The sequence below is a fragment of the Anolis sagrei genome, chromosome 2, assembly GCF_037176765.1.
Source record: "Anolis sagrei isolate rAnoSag1 chromosome 2, rAnoSag1.mat, whole genome shotgun sequence".
Taxonomy (NCBI): Eukaryota; Metazoa; Chordata; class Lepidosauria; order Squamata; family Dactyloidae; genus Anolis; species Anolis sagrei.
The window spans coordinates 253,022,903-253,049,789 of record NC_090022.1 but is presented as its reverse complement, the minus strand read 5'-3'; the positions used below and the strand labels follow the sequence as shown (position 1 = coordinate 253,049,789).

The 26,887-nt window shown below is 42.4% G+C and overlaps 1 protein-coding gene across 1 annotated transcript in view; it reads right to left on the bottom strand.

The window, feature by feature from the left end:
* PCSK1 (proprotein convertase subtilisin/kexin type 1) overlaps positions 1 to 21,969 on the bottom strand; it is a 49,589-nt gene extending 27,620 nt beyond the window's left edge. The window contains exons 1-5 of the mRNA XM_060761811.2: positions 21,404 to 21,969; positions 11,237 to 11,341; positions 4,017 to 4,127; positions 3,073 to 3,219; positions 2,156 to 2,232 (exon numbers count right to left, since the gene is read on the bottom strand). Coding sequence (XP_060617794.2) covers positions 2,156 to 2,232; positions 3,073 to 3,219; positions 4,017 to 4,127; positions 11,237 to 11,341; positions 21,404 to 21,583 — 620 coding nt within the window. The 5' untranslated portion in view covers positions 21,584 to 21,969. The remainder of the gene's footprint in view (positions 1 to 2,155; positions 2,233 to 3,072; positions 3,220 to 4,016; positions 4,128 to 11,236; positions 11,342 to 21,403) is intronic.
* Between the last annotated feature and the right edge of the window lie 4,918 nt (positions 21,970 to 26,887).

Sequence of the window (26,887 nt, the reverse complement as noted above, 5' to 3'; positions counted from 1 at the left end):
CACTAGACATTTATAAGACTATGAATCTATTTTGACTGCCATGGCAACATCCTATGGATACTAATGGTTTGGAATTTAGAGCCAAAGAGTTCTAATGCGTCACTGAACTACAAAAGCCCAAGATTCCACAACATGTAGTCATGGCAGTTAAAGTGGAATCATACTGCTCTCATTGTGCAGTGTGGAAGGATTCCAAGTAAGTGTTCATAAAATTGTATCCTTTAGCTCCTTGAATAGTGATTTCCTCTTTCCAGCAAATGTATTCTGAGATGACTCAGGCTCTCTACTGAGAATTCTGTGGGCTATACCAAATCCCCTGCCTGCTGAACCACACCTTGAAAATCACAATAGAACAAAACTGCTATACAGTTGTGGTGCAGATATCTCGATAGTGATTTTTTAAATACAAAACCAGAATCATATAGCTGTACAATACTGAAAAATCGCTTTCTTGGTTCTTTCCTCCAGGTTTAAGGTCAATATATATCTATCTGGGGTTGGTAGGGGAATAAGCGGGCCCTCAAGTACGCCGGCCCCAGACCATGTAAGGCCTTAAAGGTTAATACCAGCATCTTGAAAGTAATCCGGTACTCAATCGGTAGCCAGTGCAGCTGTTGGAGAATTGGGGTGATACAACACCTCGCTGGCACCCCGGCAAGAAGACGAGCCGACGCATTTTGCACCAGCTTCAGTTTCCGGATCACTAACAAGGAAGGCCAATGTAGAGGCCATTACAGTAGTCAAGCCTTGAGATGTCCATCACCTGGATCACCGTAGCCAGGTCGTTCCTAGATAGGTAGGGAGCCAGTCGCCTAGCCTGATGTAGATGGAAAAATTCAGATCTGCTCACAGCAGAGACTTGGGCCTCCACTGTGAACAGTGAGTCCAATAAGACACCAAGACTCTTTACAGAAGACGATGGACGTAGTGTCTCGCCATCCAGAGTAGGCAGCTGGATCTCCCTCCCACCCAGACGGCCCAGCCAAAGGATCTCCATCTTCGCTGGATTCACACTCAACCTGCTTGCATGCAACCATCCAGTAACGGCCTCAAGGCACTGATGGAAATTTTCGGGTACAGAGTCTGGCCGGCCCTCCATCCTCAGAATGAGCTGAGTGTCATCAGCGTACTGGTGGCACTCAAGCCCAAAGCTTCGCACCAGATGTTAAACAACAGAGGAGAGAGGATAGCTCCCTGCGGGACCCCGCATATTAGCGGAGACCTCTTGGAAACCCTCCCTCCCCTCACCACACGCTGTCCCCGATTCTGGAGGAAGCAGGACACCCACTTAAGGGGTATCCCCCTAACCCCAGTCATGGCTAGGTGGTGGGTCAGTAGATAATCATTGTATTAGTTTCATAGTCACTTATTACACTGCTCAGAGTTACTGGTCAAAAGCTTGGTTTCACAACCATGTTTTTCATTTTTTCCTGAAGGTCAGGAGGGAGGAGGCCAATCTTATTTCACTGGAGAGGGAGTTCCATAGATGAGGTGCCACCACTGAGAAGGCCCTGGCTTTAGTCCCCATTAAACGTACCTGCGAAGGAGGTGAAACCAAGAGCAGGGCCTCCCCCAACGATCTTAACTTCCGAAGTGATATAGCTCATTGGACAATTTCCCCCCTGAATCTCTATGCCAACATGCTCATAAACTGGGAAGCTTGGAGATTTGCAGACATCTTAACAATCCTAACATTTGGGATATCCAGAAATGTAGCTTTCTGAAGATTTGCCATCACTGACATCTGGAAACCACCAGCCACCAATAGGGATGGAAGGAATTTTGTAATTCCTCATTGCCAGATTGAAGATGGGTTCCTTACAGGAAGGAAACTCCATCAGGAAGAAGAGAACAGAGAGAAATTTGTAAAGTTCCTTCTTGATATTCAGTATCTAACAATGTTTAGCAAGAATTATTTTGCAAAGAAAACCACTTTGTGGTTGTTTTGCATGAAAAAATGTTTCTATGAAGAAAATGGGCTCCCCCTGCAGTAAATACTGCTTTCTGTGTTTGAACATGCACATACACACACACACACACACCACACATGTTTTTGTCCACAGAATAAGTACCATGCAGCATGTTGGGATGGCTAAACATGCAAGGATGACATAGTCATTGGTATCAGAAGTTCATTGGGTTGATCTTTACTCACTTGTTTTCATTTGTTGGATCATATCTAGGAAAGGGATCCTCATCATTGTCATTGAAATCATAACTTGCCTCTGGATCCTTGAATGAGACAAAGAAAAGAAAAAGAGGAAATTGGATAAAAATATATTCCAAATCGAAATGTTGAAGTAATGGAGTAGCACATAATGTAAGAACATTAGAAGAGCACAGCAAAAAGCAATTCTCGTTGGCATCCTGTGTCCACATTAAGCCCTCATAATTGCCTACAGGAAGCCCATGAAAAGGAAATGAATACAGTAGACTTTGATCCTAGAGTTAATCGGTAAGTATTGTAATTAGCCACCATTTATAAACGTATCCTTCATGAATGTATTTATATTAATTATAATATACATTGCTAATAGCTTGCATTAATCCCCCCTAGAAACAACACACTTTTCTAAAAAATCTAAAATGTTTAAACACATACAGTATGGTTCTCTATCTCAGAGATTCAATATCCGTGGTTCCATTTATCCACACTCCAAAAAATATTTCCCCCAGAAGTGTATACTGGTCACTCTAGTTCCTCCAGTCTAATGTATGTCCAAGCATCCCGCTGAATAGCACTGGAGGCCCAAGAGAAGCCCACACATGGAAGTGTTCGTTGGTTTCCCTAGTTCCTCCAGTGCTGTTCGATGGTATGATTCTCCCTCAAGTATCAACAAAATATAGAAGTCAATATTATCCAGGTTTTCAGATGTCCACTGAGTTTATACTCATGTTTAAAGTCTCTTAATGATGAGAGCATCATGGGCTTATCTCATATTTATCCTCACTATATCCCAGACAAGTAGATGATGCTGATGGATAGTAACTTGAATGCCATTGAGAGATACTGCTGAACAAGCCCTGGAAATCAATGGTCGGTGATCACTGCTGTTAAAGTATTAAACTCACATAGTTAGAATAAATATCTGTGTGATTCCACTCCAAACCATCATCAAGCACTGTTATGACAACCCCTTTGCCAGTAATCCCCTTTTGCCACACTGGAAGAACATGGAGATCCAATTTGGGCAGAGATTGAGTCATTCTTGTGTCTTGCTAGGAAAAAAGAAAAGAGAATACATTTTTTTTATTCACACAACCAACTTGCAGTTTTTCAAGTTGCTCCTGACACGAAAAAAAAAGCTCATCAAATCGCCTCTCTATTTTAAAAGTTTTGGAAAACTCTAGTAGAGATCCAGGAGACCACTACAAAAGAATGGGACAGAAGTGACAACCAAGAAATCTCAATAAAACCCAGCTATGTCACAAGAGGTCACACTTTTAGACCAGTCCAGAAAAATCATAAGAGTGAATATTTTCCATCTCAAAACCTGAATACGCTTTCCAAAAGTTCTTGTATAATATAATGTTCATTTTTACTATAGGAAACTAGCATCATTTATTAAGAGTTGTAAAACCTTATAATAATTCCATGTAATTTTAGTGTATTCCATGTACAATTTTGGAAACAATGCTGAAATAGCATTTCTTATGACTTTTAAATTTGGTAAGGTAAAGGTAAAGGTTTCCCCTGACATTAAGTCTAGCCGTGTCTGACTCTGAGAAGTGGTGCTCATCTCCTTTTCTAAGCCGAAGAGTCGGCATTGTCCATAGACATCTCAGTAGATACCTCCAGTATGACTGCATGGAGTGCCGTTACCTTCCTGCAGAAGTGGTACCTATTGATCTACTCAGATTTGCATGTTTTCAAAGTGCTAGGTTTGCAGAAGCTGAGTCTAACAGCAGGATTTGAACCCCCAATCTTTTGGTCAGCAAGTTCAGCAGCTCAGTGGTTTAACCCACTGCGTCGCCAGGGGGCTATTAAAATTTGGTATGTAAATGAAAATTCTTACCAGATACCATTGTTGATTCCACATCGGGTCATTGAAAAGATTTTCTGCTGAGCCTTTGAATACTGAACGTTTACTTCGTTTTTTTCCATACTGCTGTTCTGCCCAAGAAACCTGAAAAAGAAGTGTCTGAAGTAAGCACGGAAACAAACCAAACAGTGTGCTTATTTTAGTTATTATGCCCAAATCTTATTTATTACATTGACCTTTGTCATGCTACGTCTGTCATGTCTGATAATGCTGACTGCATCAATAGGAACTTCAGTCCAAAACATCCAGAAGGACCCAAGGGGGGAGGCTGCTCTAGAGGACGAGCAATTTAGGGCTACTCATTGAATTTAACTACTGAGGTGTGTCTCATGCATTGCTGAGATAAATGTATGTACCTTTAACCTGTCTTTAATTGGCCATAGAGAAATTATATTTTCTGCAGAAGAGGACTCATTTAAATAGGTACTTTTTTTTAAACTTCTCTTTCCTTCATTTTTAGAGTGTCAGCTTAGTATTTAGCATTTGAACAAGAAAACGATTGTTATTCACAGGCCATATGTTCCTTCACATGACAGCACCAAGCATCTGACAGCAGACTATTCACATTATGAAAACTGTTACTACTAGGTCATAACTAATAATAGAACAAGCACATAAAAGACAGTGGGGTTGCACGCCTATTAATTTAATATGCTAGTTTATGGATATATTTGACACATCCTGTTTAAGGGCAAAATGTTTTATATTGCTGGATTATTTTTGTGACTTGGTGTTTGTTTTTACTTTGGAAAATGAAAGCACTTCCTAAAACTCTGGATCTTTTAACTAAAAGTGTAAATGTTAATTTTTAAAAAGGGCAAGGTTTGCCATTCAAACATGTCAGGAAATATGGTGCTTCTGACCTACTAGAGATATAGATTATTTTTATTTATTATTATTATTTGTACATATCACCTCCAGAATAATATCTTCCTCAAAGAGCTTACAAGAGTACTTATGTCTTTAAAAAGTAGTGGTTGCATAGGGAGGCTAGGGAGAAAAGATGAGATCAGGCCTGACAATATTCCCTCCTGAGGTTAATAGCAGAAGAGGTTAAAACATTCACCATCCCCGCACCCTTTGATCTCCTCATTGCAGTGATCAGTGATGCTGGCTGGAGTGAGGCTGGCTGGAGTGATGAGGCAATTGGAGAAGCGAGTGGGGTGCAGAAGGGGGTGGCACAATGAGTTAAACCATTGAACTGTTGAATATGCTGACCTAAAGGTTGGCGGTTTGAAGCCGTGGGTCAGGGTGAGCTCCTGCTTTTAGCCCTAGCTCCTGCCAATCTAGCAGTTTGAAAACATGCTAATGGGAGTAGATCGATAAGTACCACTTTGGCAGGAAGATAATAAAGGCTCTCATGCAGCCATGTCAACAACACAACCAGGTGGTAACTATGGACAACAGACTTGGAAATGGAACAAGAGTACCTCCTCATGGCCAGAGTTGAGCATCACCTCCAGAAAACCAGAGATGAAAGGGGAAGCATTTGCCTTTGTTCTGTGTACTTGTATGTCATTGTTATTCCACTGTATTAAGCCATTGAATGTTTGCCTATCTGTGTATGTTGTAATCTGCTCTGAGTGCTCCCAGGGAGATAAAGCAGAATATAAATAAAGTGTATCAGTATTATTATTATACTTCTTCTCTTTCTTCTCCCTCATGTGTCACTCTGGCACTCCCCAGATAACCTCCCTCCAGGTAATAAGCAACAGATATGAATCAGGTTGTACCCACTGGTCTCTGCAACAAGGAAAACAATGACAGGACAATCAGGGCAGACATCTGGACTCTATCCCGCCTCTACAGTGGTGTAGGGGAGGTGGTGGTCCAAACCATCCCAGGGTGGATCCAACATTCACCTCTCTGAACTGGCTCTAGGACAAGTGATCACCATAGATCCATCTATAGGACAATGTTCAAACCACAGCAAACAACCGGGCTCTCAAAGGCATATCTACTTCTATCATCATCAACATCATCATCATCATCATCATTGGCTATCACTGAAGGCCGAGTATGATTGTCTTCCGGATAAGGGAAGAAAATCCCAGGGGAATTCATATAATTTGATGCTATTTTCTCAAATTGAATTCAGTTGAAATTCAAGTCGAAACCATCTGTTCTTCTCTTCTTCCAGCTATGATTAAACAGGGAGCTAAAACCTTACCATAAGATATCTATTCATACTTCTCTGCAGGAAACATATGTTCTGATTTATATTCTGATATATGTTTTTATATTAGCAGTACTGTAATTCTATTTTCAAAGATCATAGCCAGAGCCAAAGACCCATCCTTATTTTAGCAGGCATCTAAAGTCAAAATTCTTTAATATCATGCTCCACACATATTGTGTAAAAGTATATTAAATTTTAACTAAAATGCACTAAATATACCAAAAAAGTAGAGGACGGAGCCCTCATGTATATCAGTTCATTATTCTGATAAATGCTAGGTGTCAGCAGTTATCTATAATTTTGGGATGCACATTTTACTTCATACATGTCCAAGATATTTTAAGCATAGTGGTTCTCTGTTGAAAATTTAATGTGTATTATTAATTTATTTGTTGTCATACTGAAATGACTATCAATTAATATTTTTTTCCAATTGCATTTTTGTCTTTATATAACCAATTATCAGCTGTGACAATGTTTTCTTTTCATATCCATACTTTTTTTGCCATTTGAAGTAGGCTCATGATGAGTTAGTCTTTAGTCTTCCAAAACAGGGGCTATTGTTCAAGTGGAGAGAATTGCAGAAATGTTTGTTAACTTTCACATTTCCAAATTACAGCTCATTCTGTTAAGTACTAATTTGAATAATAAATGTCATCTGCAAGCAAGTGGAATCTTATCTTTTAAATGTCACTGACAACATTTTTAAAATGCCGAATTGTTTCTTGATATAAATTTCAAGTAATTATTTCATGTTAGGGGATTTTATCAGAGATCCTACATCATCTCAGTGTAGCAGAAATATCCTCTGGAAGCATTATGCTATGCTAACAATACACAATATTTTTACTGAATATACATCATATAAAAAATGTTTAACGTACATAGCTGTGGCCTCATTGCACAATTATTAATGCCTAGTGAAATGGATGCACTGCTCCAGATGCATTATTGTGTACCTGCATAGCTTCACAACAAAACCTAACCCCTGATCACCAACTGGGTGGATATATTCATACCTCTTTGTCCAAAAAAACCATAGCAAGACCTATGACTGAATATATAATCAACAGGATTCTGGTCATTGTATCTAATTTCAGATCCAAGATATATTACGATTTAGTAAGATATAGTAAGATTTCTGATTTCAAGTCTTAAGAAACGGGTTCCTTAAAAAAACAACAGACACTTTGAAATGAATGAGACTTGTTAGTCATAGCTAACATGAGTCTTGTTTCTTTCAAAAATCTGCTCCATATGGGGTTAATATTGGATTTTGTCCAGGATACTAATGAGATTTCTTTTATCCAAGAGTCATGAAAAACCAAGATACTCACAGTCAGGCCTGTAGCGAGGGGGTGGTTTTAGGGGTTCAACCTCCCCCCCGAAATGTTTCAGATTTTTTTAAAAAACCTGGTTTAATCATGAATTTTAACTGGTTAACCAAATCCCCATGCTAAGTCTATGAGATGCAAAAAATTAAGAGTCCCTCCAGAACTGTAAGCATTATGTCAAGCAAATATCGACAATTTATTCACATTGTCATTACTTGCAGCAATAGCCGATGTAGTGAAGCAACCAAGTTGGGGTGTGTGTGTTGAATGCTCTCATTAAGGAGGCCAGACTTGGTGGAGGTGGTTGACAGGGGTGGAGCTGCAGGCTATGGAAGGTTGCTCTGCCCTCTGCTGTGCTCTTTGCTTCAGCGTGAGCTAGGAGGCAGGTTTCAACCCTACCCCCCCCCCCCAAATTTCAACCCTCCCCGAAATTTTCAACCCCCCCCCAAATTTTCAACCCCCCCCCCAATTGTCAACCCTCCCCGAAATTTTTTTCTGGCTACGGCCCTGCTCACAGTTTAAATACAAACCAGTTAATGATACAAGAATCAATGTGATATTGGATATCATAAAGTAAGGTGGAGGAATGTCATCTATTTGAAAGCATCCTCTGGAATGTGTTGTATGCCTTCAAAACATTTCTGACATGATGAAATATCACAGGATTTTCTTGGCAAGATTTACTCAGCTGAACTTTTTTTGCCTTCCCCTAAGACAGTGGTTCCCAACCTTTTTTTGATCAAGGACTACTTGACCAGGAATAACTCTCTAACATTAGTACCAAAAGGGTTACGAATCAGTTTTTGTTCAGTTTTAGATTTGGTTTGTTTATTTGGCGTGTTGATTAAGAAAATTGCATTGGATAGACCACATCAGCTCTAGTTTCTGATACAGAACATATGCCACCCAGTAGTCACCATTTGCTCACCCACAGAAAATCATATTTAATAATCTAGAGCTGATGTGGTAGTAGTAATCTTTTGTGGGTAGCCAGCCTCTACCTTCCTGACGTCCCCATTGCCTCCGCACTATAAGAGGGTTTTGCGAGAACAGTCACTCTTTTTCCCATGTTGTTTCGAGGCAGCAGTGTAGTAATGGTGAGGCCACGGACCATGTTTTCATTCTTGAGGACCACTAGTGGTCCACAGACCATAGGCTGGGGACCACTGTCCTAAGAGACTGTGACTTGTGCAATGTCACCCAATGGATTTCCACAGCTGAATGGAGATTTGAATCTGGAACTCCTAGTATACTATTAAAGCTTCCAGCATTTCTCACCAATGGCTTCACTGGCTAGAACAGTTTGGAGTTGCAGTCCAACATTTGCTTCCAATAGCTCTATAATAAAATATTTGCTACTTATATACCACTATTCCAATAAAATATTCCAGTGTGGACTAGGATTGGGAAGATTCAAATCCGTCCATGTTACGAAGCATTTACTGCATTTTGTTGACCGCCGTTCTCAGCCCTAGGGCGACTCACGTTCTCAGCCCTAGGGCGAAGCACACTGGGTAATTCTGGGTCAGTTATCACCATTTACCATTCAACTAGGATATGAGTTCCATATATAGCTTGAGTGCCTCAAGCAAAGGTAGAATATAAATGTATTTTAAAAATCCAGGCTAAAGAAATTCTTCCCTCAAACACAATGTTTAATATGACGGAGGACTGAACAATATTCATATGTGACATGTGAATCAGCCATTGAGTGGGATGGCACACAGTACAAGTAAGTCCTTCTGTGCTCACTGGATTTCTTCCCTTAGAAATGTGGGCTGGAATCCTGAATAGTCATAACATGAATAGACTTAAGTTTAAGGGAATTCAGCAACGTGACTGATACATATTGATACTTATACACAGGAGTCCCCTTGCTCATTGATCCTGACTAGGAAGTGTTGATATGCATGACAACATCCTTGTCCCATTATGCATTGTTGCAATTCACTGACAGGACTCCTCTATTAAATAGTTACTAGCTGTGCCCTGCCACGCGTTGCTGTGGCCTATAGTAAAACTTATCAAAGTTGAGGTAGATATCTGGACTATTATGAACGAGAGGTCCCTACCTATTCCTTCCCCCTTTTCCTCCCCCTTTCTCTCCTTTCTTCCTTCTCTACCTCTTTCTTTCTTTCGCTACTTGGTTTCATCCTTCTCTCTTTCCTTCATTCCCTCCCCCTTTCTTCCTTTGCCTTTCTTCCCTCCCTGTTTGGTTCCTTCTTTCTCTTTGTATTTCCTTTTATTTCACCACCATCATAACAATAACAATAATGCAATGCATTGCCTCTGGGACCTGACACCTCTCCCATTCCCCCTAAAAGGGTCTCATAGGAACAATACCATAATAATAATAATAATAATAATAATAATAATAGAAATAACAACCTTTACCCGCCACGTGTTGCTGTGGCCAATCTTCCCTCTTTCTCTCCTTCTTTCCCTCCCTCCCTCCCTCCCTCCCTCCTTCCTTCCCATCTTTCCTTCTCCTCTTCTTTCTCTACCTCTTTCCTTCCTTCCCCCTTTTTCTTTCTTTTCTGCTGTCTCTCTTTTCTTTCCTTCCATCTTTCCTTTTCTTTCCTTTTCTTCTTCCTTCTTTCTCTAACTTTCCTTCCTTCCTCCTTTTTCTTTACCTCCCTTTCTCTTCCTTCTTTCCTTCCTTCCTGTCTTTCCTAGATTTTGACAGAGCGGGAAGGGGCGGGGTGGGGTTTGGAGGGGGCGTGAAGTAAAAGGAGGTAAGATTGGGGTGGGGGAGTGATGGAGTGTGGGGTTGTGTGTGTGTGTGCGGCGGCGGGGGGAGTGGGGTTGCGTGTGTGCGTGCGGCGGCGGGGGGAGTGATGGAGTGTGGGGTTGCGTGTGTGTGTGCGGCGGCGGGGGAGTGGGGTTGCGTATGTGCGTGCGGCAGCGGGGGAAGTGATGGAGTGTGGGGTTGCGTGTGTATGTGCGGCGGCGGTGGGAGTGGGGTTGCGTGTGTGTGTGCGGCGGCGGGGGGAGTGATGGAGTGTGGGGTTGTGTGTGTGTGTGCGGCAGGGGTGTGTGTGTGTGCGGGAAGCGGCATGGCGGGGCTTGGAGTGGGCATGGTTTCCGCAGAGGGAACGTTGGCCGGAAGGGCATGTGCGCGCGCCAGGGAACTTGTGGCTGGGCGCCAATGCGCATGCTCAGTTGTTTTGCCGTTTTGTGAGTGTGTTGTTGTGTTGTTTTTCATTTTGAGTAGATATGTTTGTACCTTGTGAGTTGTGTTATGGGCATGGGAATTTTGGTTAAGTTTCGTTGGGGTTTTTTTGAGTTTTGTTTTTTTTGCCATTTTGAGTGTGTTGTTGTGTTGTTTTTCATTTTGAGTAATATGTTTGTACCTTGTGGGTTGTGTTATGAGCATGGGAATTTTGGTTAAGTTTCGTTGGTTTTTTTTAGAATTTTATCCTTTTGCCGTTTTGTGAGTGTGTTGTTGTGTTGTTTTTCATTTTGAGTAGATATGTTTGTACCTTGTGGGTTGTGTTATGGGCATGGGAATTTTGGTTAAGTTTCGTTGGGGGGTTTTTGAGTTTTGTTTCCTCGTTGGATGCCCCTAACAAATTTATATATATAGATGTATACATAAAGTTATATAACATGCACCATGATAGAAGATTTTGGCCATGATTAGTGCTACAGACTATGGATAGTGCAATGATAATACTTACTCGATGGTCATCCGACAGCCTTTTTGTGAGGAGAATAGCGCTTCTTCGAGATCTTCTTGTATGGCTTTGATGTCTGAACAGATAATGATTTTCAAGTGATCCAATCTGTAAAGCACAGGAAGATTCCAAAAATATTTTCTATAGTGAACTACAGCCAACAGCAACTGACAATCAGAATTTCCTTGAAATGTGTTAAACTGAAGGGCATTGAGTTTTGCAAGGTGACATGCTTTTGAATTTTTTTAAAAAATGGGAGCATAAGGCCTGTGGGACTTAAATTTAGCATCACCAATATTTTCAAACACTCTGTATTCCCAATAAAAATGAAAGCAATTGCTAAAAAACACTGTTTTCATATACCAAACAGGAATGTCTATTTACATGAGAGATATGATAATAATAATAAGATCTCACACTATTATGCATGACGTGAAGACGTGGCTGTGGAGTCAGGCCTTCAATGAATGAGACAACACCATAGGACCCTGGATGGAAGTTGAGGTAGATCCATCTTAATAGGACGACTGACCACTGTAGTTTTATATATAGTGTTTTTAAAGTTGTTTTTGTAATTGTGATATATGATATTTTAATGAGTGTATATGTTTTTATGGCTGGAAACCGGGCTGAGTCCCTCAATGAGGTTGAGAAGCTCGGTATAGAAAACTGTGAAATAATAATAATAATAATAATAATAATAATAATAATAATAATAAATGTGTGAAAATTATATTGACGATCCATATTTTTAGAGCACAGCATTATTTTGCCCCTTTTATAAAATGAAGCTTGGACACATTATACTCCATTTACTCGCTCTTCTTCCTCTTCATGCAATCCTATGAATGCTTGCTCAAAAGTAAGTCTCACTAATTTCCATGGGACATACTCCTTATCAAGGGTAAATTGTACCCTTCTCCTTTCTGCCTATCTCTTTGCATATTCTTCACTCATATATGTTTTATTTAGCTATCTAGTTGTTGAGTTTATATTCTTTTTCCAAATGATGAGATGCAAAGTGGCTCATAATAATATCATGGAATAAAATAATACAGTTCAGATTACAAAACAAGATAAGCAACTCCCACCATTACTAACAGCCGCAGGCCACTTAAGCAGCTGAGTGGGGAAAGGAAAGGGCCTGAGACTGTTAGGAATTCTGGGAGTTGAAGTCCAAAACACCTGGAGAGCCCAAGTTTGCCCATGCCTGGTTTAGATAAATACAGCAATGTACAATTAATGACAGTTTACTTTGTCTGGTTTTAGTCTCAATGTTGCCAAGCAGACCTTGCAAGCTTATGAGGCAACAAAGCCTGTAAACAGAGATCTCACTTTCAAACTGTCACCAGTTCTCTGGGAAAATATCATTGGATTGGATCTGCACTTGTACTTAGCAGACACTTAAATCCCATTGCTGTGTGAGCCTTGTGTTCAACAATACTGGAAAGAATTAAATATGTATAATTTAGTTATTAACTTTATTTACCTTTTTTTCTGCCAGAATTCACTGTCATATAACTCTTAATAATATAATCCAGAGGGTAAAGATAAAAACATTGAAGCTACAGTATTAAAATACAATGAAACCAGTTATATTATTGAAACACATTATAACCGAAAGCACCTTAAAATTATTAGAGCACCAACCTAATGAAGGACAATATATTGTCGAAGGCTTTCATGGCCAGAATCCCTGGGTTGCTGTGAGTTTTCCAGACTGTATGGCCATGTTCCTGAAGCATTCTCTCCTGGCATTTCACCTGCATCTATGGCAGGCATCTTCAGAGGTTGTGGGGAGCTAATCACCTCCCAACAAAAGATTCCCCCAGGCAGTAAGAAGCCAGATCCTGAAACTGCTAGGCCATTACATGCTAATCAAGGTGGCCAATTGAAACATTCACACCTACCTCAAACAGACAAGAGTTCTTTCTCCCACCATGGAGAGTCCACAGATATATAAACCCCGTTTTCCTGGTTTCCAACAGACCTCACAACCTCTGAGGCTGCCTGCCATAGATGCAGGCAAAACATCAGGAGAGAATGCTTCTGGAACATGGCCATAGAGCCCAGAAAACTCACAAAAATCCAATAATAAAGGACCATGCCTTAGCAAGCAATCCTTTGCCAAAAGCCCACCTGAATAAAAAGGTTTCTTCATGAGAATAACAAAGATGGGGGAAACATGTTCTCTTTTGAAGATTAATTCAATTAATCCAACTATTATGAGATTTTTGTTGGTCGTAACAATCCCTCCTTGGCGTTCTCATATCCCATAATTGTCTCCCAACATCTGATTTGTAAAGAACCAGTGACAGAGTGGTTCCACAGTCTGTTAACTTCACTTCTACTCAGCATTGGCTATTACTCATTTGGGCATGCAGTGTGTGCTTCTAGATGGGCACAGGCAGAAATGTTCTCCCCTGGGGGCCATACAAGCTGTCCAAAATGTCCCTCCCTAAACTCACTAAATGATTTTTTTTTTAAAAAAAATGAAGATTACCACAGTATGTGAATAGGTATAGTACATTTAAATATTCACACAATATGGGGGAGTGGGATTGCCTCTTTTTTCAAAGGCAGGTTACCATTCCCTGAGGATTTCAGCAGGAGCTATTCACTTTGAGGGGGAGGACAGAAAAATGACAGTATGGGGTCTCTGTAGGAGTCGAGGGATTCCTGATTCAGGCATTATGAGTATTTCATTCAAAGAAAGCCTTTTCTTCCTAATTCTTTGTAAGTAACATCCTACTATTAGGCAGAGAGAGGTAATTGCCCCAGTAAAGGTAAAGATTTTGATATTAAGTCTAGTCATGTCAGACTCTGGGAGGTTGTGTTCATTTCCATTTCTAAGCTGTAGATCCACGTAGTCGCCTCCTAGGTCAAAGGACCAGCATGACTGCATGGAGTAACATTACTTTCCCATCAAGGTGGTATCTATTGATGTACTCACATTTGGATATTTTTGAATTACTAGGTTGGCAGAAGCTGGGCCTAACAGCGGGAGCTCACCCCACTCCCCGTATTCGAACCACCAACCTTTCAGTCAGCAAGTTCAGCATCTCAGGGGTTTAACCTGCTGTGCCACCAGGGGGCAGTAGCAGCAGTCATTCCCATCTGCCAGAAGACAGAGCTTATTCATGCCTCATCGCTGCCTTCTGTAGTGTTCTGAAGGAGACACAACTCCTTGTTCTTTGCTTCAGGCAGCAGGACATCTTGCTGCCCCAGTAAATATGCATGCCAGTGCCAGTAGCTCCAATCACTCCAACAGACATGTGCTGGAGCCAATGAGACATGATTTCCAACCAAGCTGAGTTGATTTTTGCTAATGACAACGGCACCGCTTTTATAACACCTGAGTTGGCTGCAGTGGCACAACGGGTTAAACCGCTGAGTTGCTGAACTTGCTGACTGAAAGGTTGGTGGTTCGAATACGGGGAGTGGGGTGAGCTCTCACTGTTTGAATCTGCAGAACAAAGTGAGCTCCCGCTGTTACCCCAGCTCCTGCCAACCTAGCAGTTCAAAAACATGCAAATGTGAGTAGATCAATAGGTACTGCCTTGGCAGGAAGGTAAATGGTGCTCCATTCAGTCATGCCGGCCACATGACCTAGGAGGTGTCCATGGACAATGCAGGTTCTTCGGCTTAGAAATGGATATGAGCACCACCTCCAGAGCTGGAGATTAGCACCACCCCTCAAAGTTTCTATGTTTCTGTGTTATCTGTGTTTTGCTATCTCTAGGCATTGGATGTATGCCTTTGTGTTCATATATACTGAGTCTAGTAGACTAGTAGACTAGTGGTACTAGTAGACTAAAGAGATCCTTACCTTCTCATGAACCTTTGGATATTTGGTATAAAGCATATATTTAGTGTAGAGGAGGTGTCCAGAAAAAAATACAGAGATCTCTACGACATTTGTGTTTTATAAAGTTTAAAAGACATCAACACAGTAGTAATAACCAATAGCTACCCTTTCAACATAAATGCCAGAACGGTTTGTATCTAGTCAGGGCCGTAGCCAGGATTTCGTTTCGGGGGGGGGGGGGGGGGGGCTAAAAAAAATTCAGGGGGATTTTTTTGGGGGGGGGCTGAGTTTTGGGGGGGGCTGAGTCTGAGTGAAAGAGGGTCTAGCCTAGCAAACCTTTTGTATCATTACCCCAATACCCCCATGCATATGGGATATATTGAGTATGGTGATCAGATCATGATATGAATAAACATAACAGTTTAAATAATGCACCAGTAAGGCCTTTTCGTGAACCACCATGAGAATTTTGGGGGGGGGGGGTGCTGAACCCCCTCAAGCCACCCCCCTGGCTACATGCCTGTATCTAGTCTAGGTTTTGTCCCAAACTTTAATCTTCAGTCTAAACTACACTAAAAAGGTTGGAGCCAACAGTACATTATTTATGGATATCGAACCATACAGAATTGGTTTGCTAATCATAATAACCTTGTAAGCCCTCTTTGAGAGGGTAGGTTCAATATTTTGGACGAAACCTTGACCACATTGCTGATACAAGAGTCATCATGTACAATTGCTTGAGAAATACAAGTAAAAGGAAATGATGTTGCTATATCTTTTTAAAAATAACATTTCTAGCTTACTTCATTTTCAGTGAGTTTTTACATAATTGCATTTTCTTACATACAGTTTGAGAAATCCCAGTCCACTTCTGCCTTGTAGACTTCCGATTATGTGGTATGTCATTCGCTTAACCAATTGTGGGGTGGAGGCTCACTGCCTTCAACATCAGATTTTCATCATCATCGTTGTCATTATAAGCAATCCCTCATGGCTGAGTAAGATTGTCTTCCAAGGGCAGAATCTTGATGGTATGTAGTAAGTCAGGCATGTAGCCGGGGGGGGGGGGGGGCTTGAGGGGCTTCAGCCCCCCCCCCCCCCGAAATTCTCATGGTGGTTCGCAAAAAGGCCTTACTGGTGCATTATTTAAACTGTTATGTTTATTCATATCATGATCTGATCACCATACTCAATATATCCCATATGCATGGGGGTATTGGGGTAATGATACAAAAGGTTTGCTAGGCTAGACCCTCTTTCACTCAGACTCAGCCCCCCTCCCGAAACTCAGCCCGCCCGAACCCCCCCCCTGAAAAAAATTCACACACACCCCAAAACGAAATCCTGGCTGCGGGCCTGTCGTAAGTGATTGTAGAGACCTATACTGGACCTGTGTGGTCTTTCAAAGGGAGGACATATTTTTCCAGATGGAAGGTGGTCCCAGCAAATGCCAGGACAAGGGGAGGTATTATAGTGCTGCAAAATATATTTTAGAGGAGGGAAGTGGCAGAAACCACACTATTCCTTGCCTAAGAAAATCCTATGAACTTCATAGGGTCACCATAAAATGGCAGGTGACATAGAATCATAGAATCATTGAGTTGGAAGAGACCTTGTGGGCCATTCAGTCCAACCCCCTGCCAAGAAGCAGGAAACATAAACACACACACACACACATATATTATGGTGCTTAGGGATTGAATTTGTTAGATAAAACAAGAAACTTCACTACAGAAGAGTGTGTATCTCTTTTGCTGCAGTAACCCATCCTCAAACAGATCTTTCTATGCATAATATGGAGAAAGATTACATCCTGCTGTGTTATCTATCTATGGCAGCAGCCCCTTTAGAACAACAGCTCACAATCCTCTTCTCTGTCCATCCTTTTGTGTTAATACAGTCAGCCTTTGGTACTTGCTGCAGTTTGATTCTAAGACCCCCCCCCCTCCCCAAATAGAGATACCAGAATGCTTCAATCCCATTACATACACCAGAGTAGGAAAATTGTGTACCTTGGATAAAACAGCAAAATCATGGTTTGCTTTTGGGAAGATTTTTTAAAAATATTTTCAAGTCATGGATGATTTAATCAATTGCACAGAACCTGTGGATATGAAGGGACAGCTGTATAACTGATTCCATGGTGATGCAAAAGGCAAGAAAGGGAACATTTTGGTCCTGAAGGCTGTTTTTACAGCCATACTCCTTGCAGCAGTGCTTTTCTACTAGCAAAGGATGAATTCCATCTCGGAGAAGCTTCCCAGAGGATGGATTTTACCTTTTACCCTGTTTTCCATTTACCTGGAGCCCCCAGTGGTACAACACGTTAAATCCTTGTGCCAGCAGGACTGAAGACCAACATATCGGAGGTTTGAATCCAGGGAGAGTGCGGATGAGCTCCCTCTGTCAGCTCCAGCTCCCCATGTGGGGACATGAGAGAAGCCTCCCACAAGGATGGTAAAACATCAAAAAAATCTGGGTGTCCCCTGGGCCACATCATTGCAGACGGCCAATTCTCCCAAACCAGAAGCAACTTTCTCAAGTCGCTCCTGACATGAATTTTTTTGTACCTGTTTGAAAAATGCTTCTTTTTCCAAACCAAAAACACAGGACCATTTTCTTCTGTGCTAGGATGTGCTTTTGTGAATCAGTAGGATCCATAGAGGGAAAAGGACAGAAATGTCCACTGGATTCTCCTAAGCTTTGCTTCTCACATGTAGGTTAGTGTGGTGGTCATCCTTACACTACATATCAGAACTGTGCTTCTCTGCTCTGAGTCGATGCCACTGCAATTTAATCAATGCCCTGTCCACTGATCTCAAACAGACAAGAATGTCTCCTGCTCTTGGTACAGTGACATTGGAGACAACAGAGACTCTGATCTTGTTCACTTGTGTTTTTCAGCACAGCAGTTCATTAAATCTGACCATTAGCCACTACTTTTAAATGTGTGTGTATGTGTGTGTGAGAGAGAGAGGGAGAGAGATTTGCTTTCAGCATTAATAATAATATGAAACATGGCCATACAGCCTGGAAAACTCACAGCAACCTATTAGCAACAGAGTTTGCTTATTTCCTGCAGGCAGTGAGGATGATTAAACAAAAATTAATATTAGACTCTGATCTCTATCTTTTTCATTCTCAGCTCCGATTGCTCATCTTTGGACTCATTCAGCAGTTCCTTTAGAAACCAAATTGGCGGAGATTGGTTTCAGGACTGTGGAAGCCAATAGCTGAAGTACAGCAGACAGTTAGCAAGCTCTGCAAGACAACAGAAGCAAGCCTTACGCTATTACTCAAATGAAGTTACTCATCCCTGACAACACTGACGTCATGATGTGCCAAAATTGTTTGGTGGGGAATGGCAGGGAGGGGGAGGAATCCTATGGGATGAGAGGGAACTACCAAGCAACACTATGAACTTTTAGGATCTGTGAGTTTTCTTTTCCCAATCGACGGTATATAAAAATCTGGAGAGGATTTGCAGTAAACGGATCCATTCCTATGTCTGGCACAACATTATTAATTTGTTATAGAGGAAGAAGAGGAACTGAAGTGGGAAGAATGGGAAAAATCCTGGATCTCAATTGTTAATCCAGGCTAATTGAGACATTCTTCATGTACAATCTCAGATATCTCTGGCATCTCAGGTGTGAATGAAAGGCACTCTGCATATGCTCAGGAGCACCATCCTTTAGATTGCTGAGTTTCTGGCAAGATACTGAAGGACCCAGCTAGAAATATCCCTTATTTGGCAGGAAGAGAGCTGTGATGGTTAAAAGCAAGGCCAGTTTGAATTGCCAAGGGGATTCCCTCCTGTAGGCATCTCCCTTGTGCCCTGCCTTGCCATCCCCAACAGCTGTTGCCAGTTTTGCTCCACTTGGCTGCATTTGAGCTTGCTTTTGAGGGAGCCAAGCATTGCAGAGCTCAAGGGAAAGAGGGCAGTTCTTTTGCTCAGGCATGGGCAAACTTGGGCCCTCCCTCCAGGTGTTCTGGACTTCAACTCCCACCATTCCTAACAGCCTCAGGCCCTTTCATTTTCCCCTCAGCCACTTAAGCGGCCAAGGAAAGGGCCTGAAGCTGTTATGAATGGTGGGAGTTGAAGTCCAAAACATCTGGAGGGAGGGCCCAACTTTGCCCATGCCTGCTTTAGCCCCTCAATACCCCTGAGCTCAAATACTGCCATCTTAAGAAAAACAGGGATGGATTGGGAAGCCAAACTATTTATCTCCTCCACTGTAGAATGGATGCAATTTGGCACTACTTTAACTGCCATGGCTCCATGCTATGGAATCATTGGAAGTTGTAGCTTAGTGAGGCATTCACTCTCTTTCAGAGAAAAGGCTACAGATCTTGTAAATCTACAACTCCACAGCAGTGAAAGGGTGTTAAACTGTAGTGGAGATGCACCCCATGTGGCTAGAAGGAGCTTGGAACGAGTCCCCAATAAATAGACAAACAAACACTTACTAAGGTGGGTTGTTGAAGTTTTTTTTGGGCTGTATGGCCATGGTCTAAAGGCATTCTCTCCTGACGTTTCGCCTACACTTTGGCAAGCATCCTCAGAGGTAGTGAGGTCTGTTGGATGCTTCTAAGGATACCTCTGAGGATGCTTGCCAAAGTGCAGGCGAAACGTCAGGAGAGAATGCCTCTAGACCATAGCCATACAGCCCGGAAAAACCTTCAACAACCCAGTGATTCCGGCCATGAAAGCCTTCGACAATACTTACTAAGGTCTTGCTTTCTTTGAAGCAGCGTTTCTCAACTTGGGTGTCGGGACCCTTGAGGGGGTTGTGAGGGGGTGTCAGAGGGTTCACCAAAGACCATCATAAAACACAGTATTTTCTGTTGGTCATGGAGGTTCTGTGTGGGAAGTTTGGCCCAATTCTATTGTTGGTGGGGTTCAGAATGCTCTTTGACTGTAAGTGAACTATAAAGCTCAGCAAGTACAACTCCCAAATGTCAAGGTCTATTTTTCCCCAAACTCTACCAGTGTTCACAATTGGGCGTATGGAATATTTGTGCCAAGTTTGGTCCAGATCCATCATTGTTTGAGTCCACAGTGCTGTCTGGATGCAGGTGAACTACAACTCCAAAACTCAAGGCCAATACCCACCAAACCCAGTATTTTCAGTTGGTCATGGGAGTTCTGTGTGCCAAGTTTGGTTCAATTCCATCATTGGTGTTGTTCTTTGATTTTCGATGAACTATAATTCCCAGCAACTACAAATCAACCCCCCCCCCCCCCAACCCCACCAGTATTCAAATTTGGGTGTATGGGATATTTGTACCAAATTTGGTCCAGTGAATGAGAATACCTCCTGCATATCAGACATTTACATTACGATTCATAACAGTAGCAAAATGACAGTTGTGAAGTAGCAACAAAAATAATGTTATGGGTGGGGGTCACCACAACATGAGGAACAGTAGTAAGGGGTCGCAGCATTAGGAATGTTGAGAACCACTGCTTTAAAGGAAGCTGCCTTCCTTCAAAAGCAGGCAAGGGGAGCAGAGTGCAGAGCACAGCAAAGTGAGGCTTAAGGGAGATCCTTCATCAGGAAAAGCGCCCTTGGGAGAACCCATCCCTCTCGCCCCCAACTCACAGGCCTTTCAGCCACTTGCATCTCCTGCCAATTAGAAATAGATAGAGCTGTCACTGGCAGCCCTCTGCCTTGACAGAAGGGACATGAGCCTTGATTCGGAGAGCCCCTGGTGGCGCAATGGGTTCAACCCTTATGCCGGCACAGGTCGGTGGTTCGAATCCGGCGAGAGCGTGGGTGAGCTCCCTCTGTCAGCTCCAGCTCCCCATGCGGGGACATGAGAGAAGCCTCCCACAAGGATGGTAAAACAGCAAAACATCCGGGCGTCCCCAGGGGAACGTCCTTGCAGACTGCCAATTCTCCTACACCAGGAGCAACTTGCAGTTTCTGAAGTCGCTCCTGACACGAAAAAAAAAATTCCGGAAAGAAAGAAACTTGAAAAAGAGAGAGGGGATGGAATGATAGAATCATAACATTGGAAGGGACCCCGTGGACCATCCAATCCAATCCCATTCTGTCGGGCAGGGATACATAATCAAAGCCCTCCCGACAGGTGGCCATCCAGCCTCCGTTTAAAAGCGTAAAGGGAGAGAGAGAGAGAAACTCGAAGAGCGGGTTTAGAATAATAGAATCTTATTGTTGTTTACTTTTATCCCGCCTTTCTCCCACGAATGGGACTCAGAGCGGCGAATCGTAGAGCGAGAAGGGTTCCCAAGGGCCATCCAGTCCAACCCCGAACACAGCATCCAAGCCCTCCCGACAGATGCCCAGCTCAAAAGCCTCCCGAGAAGGATAGGCGCGCCTCCTTGGAGTCCTTACCTGCCCGAGGAGTTCGTACTCCAGTTCCCGGGCGATGGCTTGAGCCGCCTCGGGCCCGCCGGGGATTTCAGCTGCCCACTCGTTGACAAACTGCCTCCCCGCCCGGCTCGGGCTGGCCGCTGCCCAAAGCAGAGCCAGCGCCACGCAGAGAGGATGCCCAGCCCAGCCCAGCCTTGCCATGGCACCACCCGGAAAGAGGAGAAACCACAAGACTGATCAATCAATCAATCAATCAATCAAGATGCGGTCCTCTTCTGGGGGGTTCCTTCTCCTCTGGTTGCTACGCGATCAGTGCCGTAGGCATAAGCCCTGGGACCCCAATTGCCTGCCTCTTCCCGCGTGGCGCGCTGCTCGGTCTCTGGCGGGGCTCCTCATGCTGCCCGGACCCCCGCCCGCCCCACAGCCAAGGGAGGAAGCCAGGAAGGAGGGAGGGAGGGAGGCAGGCTGCGGACACGTCAAGACGACGGAAGCCGAGCCCTGACGTCAGGTGCCCGGACTCGCTCTTTCGGGGGAGGATCCCGGGGGAGAAGAGGCAGCCGCGCGCGGGAGCAGCAGGGAAAAAGGAGGAGGAAGAGGAGGAAGAAGAAGAGGCGGGGAGGCTTCCCCGGGGACCATTGGGAGCTGTCCATGGTGCGAAGGGAGGGAGGGGGAGAGCCACGCCAAGCCCGCTCACTCTCCGCTTTTTCCATCCAGCCAGTCATCTTTCTCTTTCTCTTTCTCTATCTCTATCCCCTTCTCTATCTCTGCCTCTATCTTTATCGCTGTCTCCACCCCTTCTCTATCTCTATCACCATCTCTATCTCTGTCCCTTCTCTATCTCTATATCTATCTTTATCTCTATCTCTACCCCTTCTCTATCTCTATCTCCATCTCTATCTCCATCTCTATCTCTACCCCTTCTCTATCTCTATCTCCATCTCTATCTCCATCTCTATCTCTACCCCTTCTCTATCTCTATCTCTGCCCCTTCTCTATCTCTATCACCATCTCTATCTCTATCTCTGCCCCTTCTCTATCTCTGTCTCTATCTTTATCGCTGTCTCCACCCCTTCTCTATCTCTATCACCATCTCTATCTCTATCTCTGTCCCTTCTCTATCTCTATCTCTATCTTTAGCTCTATCTCTACCCCTTCTCTATCTCTATCTCCATCTCTATCACCATCTCTATCTCTATCTCTACCCCTTCTCTATCTCTATCTCTGCCCCTTCTCTATCTCTATCACCATCTCTATCTCTATCTCTATCTCTACCCCTTCTTTATCTCTGCCCCTTCTCTATCTCTATCACCATCTCTATCTCTACCCCTTCTCTATCTCTATCTTTATCTCTATCACTATCTCTACCCCTTCTCTATCTCTATCTCCATCTCTATCTCTATCACCATCTCTATCTCTATCTCTGTCCCTTCTCTATCTTTATATCTATCTTTATCTCTATCTCTACCCCTCCTCTATCTCTATCTCTATCTCTATCTCTATCTCTATCTCTGTCACCATCTCTATCTCTATCTCTACCCCTTCTCTATCTCTATCTCAATCTCTATCTCTATCTCTGTCACCATCTCTATCTCTGTCTCTACCCCTTCTCTATCTCTGTCTCTACCCTATCTCTGTCTCTTTTTTTTATCTCTATCTCTATCTTTATCTCTATCTCTATCAACATCTTTATCTCTGTCTGTACCCTATCTCTGTCTCTGTCTCTATCTCTACCTCTTCTCTATCTCTATCTCTTCCTCTTCTCTTTATCTCTATCTCTACCCTATCTCTATCTCTATCTCTATCTCTACCCCTTCTCTATCTCTATCTCTACCTCTATCTGCCTATATTATCTACCCATTCTTCAGCTAAGATTCTCTCCATTTCTCCACCTGCTTCTGTTGTCTATCCATCAATCCACTTATCTCTATCTATATATCTATCATCATCCCCCCCTCTCTCTATATATATGTATATTAGTATCTATCCATCACCCGCCTGCCTATATTATCTATTCATTCTTCAGCTAAGATTCTCTCCTCTTTTTCTCCATCCACCTGTTTCTGTTGTCTATCCCTTCATCTACTTAGATTCCCTCTCACCTCCATCTATTTCCCTGTATTTTCTATCTTATCTATTCTCTTTCTTTCTCTATCCATATAGATAGAGAAAGAATATTATCTGCCTATCATTCATCTATTCATCTCCATCTGTCTATATTATCTGTCTCTGTAGCCCTCCTTCTGTTTGCTTATTCTGTCTATTGTCTTCTCTATATTCATCTGCCTATATTACATACCGACCTCTGTATCCATCCCTCTGTTTATCTATCTAACACCTCTCTATCTCCATCTGTCTATATTATCTCTGTGCCCATCCATCTCTTTGTTTCTTATCTATTTATCCTTTTATTGCTATCTGCATGTAATATCTATCTATCAGTATTATATCTATCTATCCATCCATCACCTGTCTCTCTCCATCTGACTACATTACCTCTGTATCCATTCCTCTGTTTATCTATCTAATACCTCTATACCATCTATTTATCTATCTTCCTTTTATTCATCTTTCTGCATATATTATCTATCTATCTATCTATCTATCTATCATTCTATCATCTGTCTTTATTATCTATCTCTGTATCCAGCCAGATTTCTGATCTATCTATCTATCTATCTATCTATCTATCTATCTATCTATCTATCTCCATCCACCTATATTATCTATGACTGTATACAATCATCTTTCATCTTAAAGTATTTAGCTATCTATCTGCCAGTGTTATCTATCATTATATCCAACCATTTTCTACTTTGTCTATCTATCTATCTATCTATCTATCTATCTATCTATCTATCTATCTATCCATCCATCCATCCATCCATCCATCCATCCATCTATCTATCTATCTATCTATCTATCTATCTATCTATCCAAACCACCTATCACTGGCTTTTCTCCAGAGAAGCGTTTCCATTTCTCTGAGCAGTGAGGGGGTTTGGTTTTGCCCGCAAATAGATCTAGTCAGAAACCAGTTAAAAAAATTTCACAGTGGCATCCTAATCTGATATCAAGCCTCTTTCTGAAACTCTGACAATCAAGAGCAACAAAAGATTATTCCTTGTGGTGGGAAGGGAGGCTCTTCTCCAAATGTGTGAAGCTTGTAAACAAAAGAGAGAAGGGGAGGATGAGGTTAAAGGTAGACCACCTTCCTCCATCCCTCGCTCCAGTGTGGCTGGCTTGAGCTTAGAAAGGAAAGGGTCAGAGAGATTTTCAGATATGTGTTCTGGGAGGAATGGATGGAGAAGAGAAGCAACACCCTAGGGGATGAAGACATGGTGGGGGGAGAAATGCACAACTATCTGAAGCTGGAATTTGTTTGTTTTTTACCTCCAACCTGACACTTATTCAATCCGGGCAATATTTTCTGGGCTAAATGACAAGGAAGAAAGAAAAGAGAACAGGAGAGAGAGAGAGAGAGAGAGAGAGAGAGAGAGAGAGAGAGAGAAAGGAAGAGAGCCCATTTTTTAGGAAGGAGGGGGTAAGTGGGAAGATGTGAACCTTATATTTTGGCAGCCTGTCATTCATTCAGAGTCAAGAGTCAATGATTCCATCTTTTATATCAGCTCATCTCCCTGTCAGTTAAGCCTCAGACTCTCAAAATCCAGGCTTCTTGGCTTTATAAATGATATTGCAAAGGCACCTTAAACACTCACTTGTTTGATCTGGCACAACCATTCATGGACTGCAGCTTCCTTCTCCGAATGCATAATGGCCCTGCCTAACTTGTTATACCAGCCAAACTCTAACTTTGAAGTTCCTTCTAATGTTCAATCAAAATCTGCTGTCCTGCAACTTAAAACCATTTGACCTGGGTCTAGTCCAGGCCTGGGCAAACTTGGGCCCTCCAGGTGTTTTGGGCTTCAACTCCCACAATTCCTAACAGCCTCGGGCCTCTCCTTAAGCCTGAGGTTGTTAGGAATTGTGGGAGTTGAAGTCCAAAACATCTGGAGGGCCCAGGTTTGCCCAGGCCTCCTCTAGTCTCTGAAGCAGCAGGGAACAAGCCTCCCCTCTTCTCTCTATGAAAGCCCTTGACGTATGTAAACACTGCAGTCATGTCATTGCAGTCTTCTCTTCACCAAGCTGAACAAGCCCGGCTCCTTCAACCTTTAGCTATAAGCTTTTGTTCTCCACACTTGTTATCAAACTTGTTGACATTCTTTGAACTTGTTCCAACTTGCTTATTTCCTGCTGAAAATGAGGCATTTTCATTTATTTCTATTTAGTGTAATGTTATCAATTTTTTGCATAATTTTCTAAGTTTATTAAGGTCATTTATTTTCCTTATCTTCTAATGTTTTGACTACCCTTCTCAGTCTTGTGTCATCTGCAAACTTGATCAGGATTCCCACCACCCCATCAATTGGAATGTGTGTGTGTTTAACCCATAGATTTAATGAAATTTGACACCACTTTAACTACCATAACTCAGTGCTATGGAGTCATGGTAATTGTAGTTTTACCTTCTCTACCCAAGAGTGCTGGTGTCTCATCAAACTACATCTCCCACTATTCCATATCACTGGGCCATGGCAGTCAAAGTGGTATCAAACTGCATTAATTTTATAGTGTAGATATGCCCTGTCATTAATAAATATGTTAAAGAGTAATAGCCCTAAAGAACAACCTGACACATTCCACTCGAGATCACCTTTCAGATTGAGGCATAGCCATTGATAGTAAATCTTTGCACATGATTTCCCACCAACTGTGGATTTCCCTCCTGCATGTCTTTCTGATAGACCAAAGGTAGGGAAGATGTGGACTACCAAAGGTTGCCATAAGCCCTATAAAGCATAGGCAGTTATGAGAGATAATGGGAGTTGCGATCCAAATGCATCTGGAGGACAACGTGTTTCCACTCCCTATTGTATTGTTTATGTACCGACAAAGCTGTTGTCCTTTGGTATTGTATAGTAACTGAAATGCTAATTGGTGATGATGAACTAGGGAAGGTCATATAGCTTGATATAACTAGAGGATTTTCCCTTTCTTCTAGACCACAGGATATTTTGAGAAGAGAATAGATCTACTAAACACTATTGGGTTATGTATGCAAGTTAAAGCAAATCCCACTAGTCAGTAAGTGTAATTAATTGGTTACAGGGGACTTGTAGGTAAACACACATACACAAATAGGTGTGCCAAGGTGCGAAGCCAATTTTGTTTAATAATCCATATTTACTGAGCAACCTCCTTCCTTTCACTGTTGCCACCATTCTCTCCTCCACTTTCACAGTTCTTATCCCAACAGTCTTTTAGATTATGTCCTTTCCCCTCAATCAATTGGGATTTTTCTCTGATCCAGCTCTAAGTTAAAGCAAATCCCACTAGTCAGTAAGTGTAATTAATTGGTTACAGGGGACTTGTAGGTAAACACACATACACAAATAGGTGTGCCAAGGTGCGAAGCCAATTTTGTTTAATAATCCATATTTACTGAGC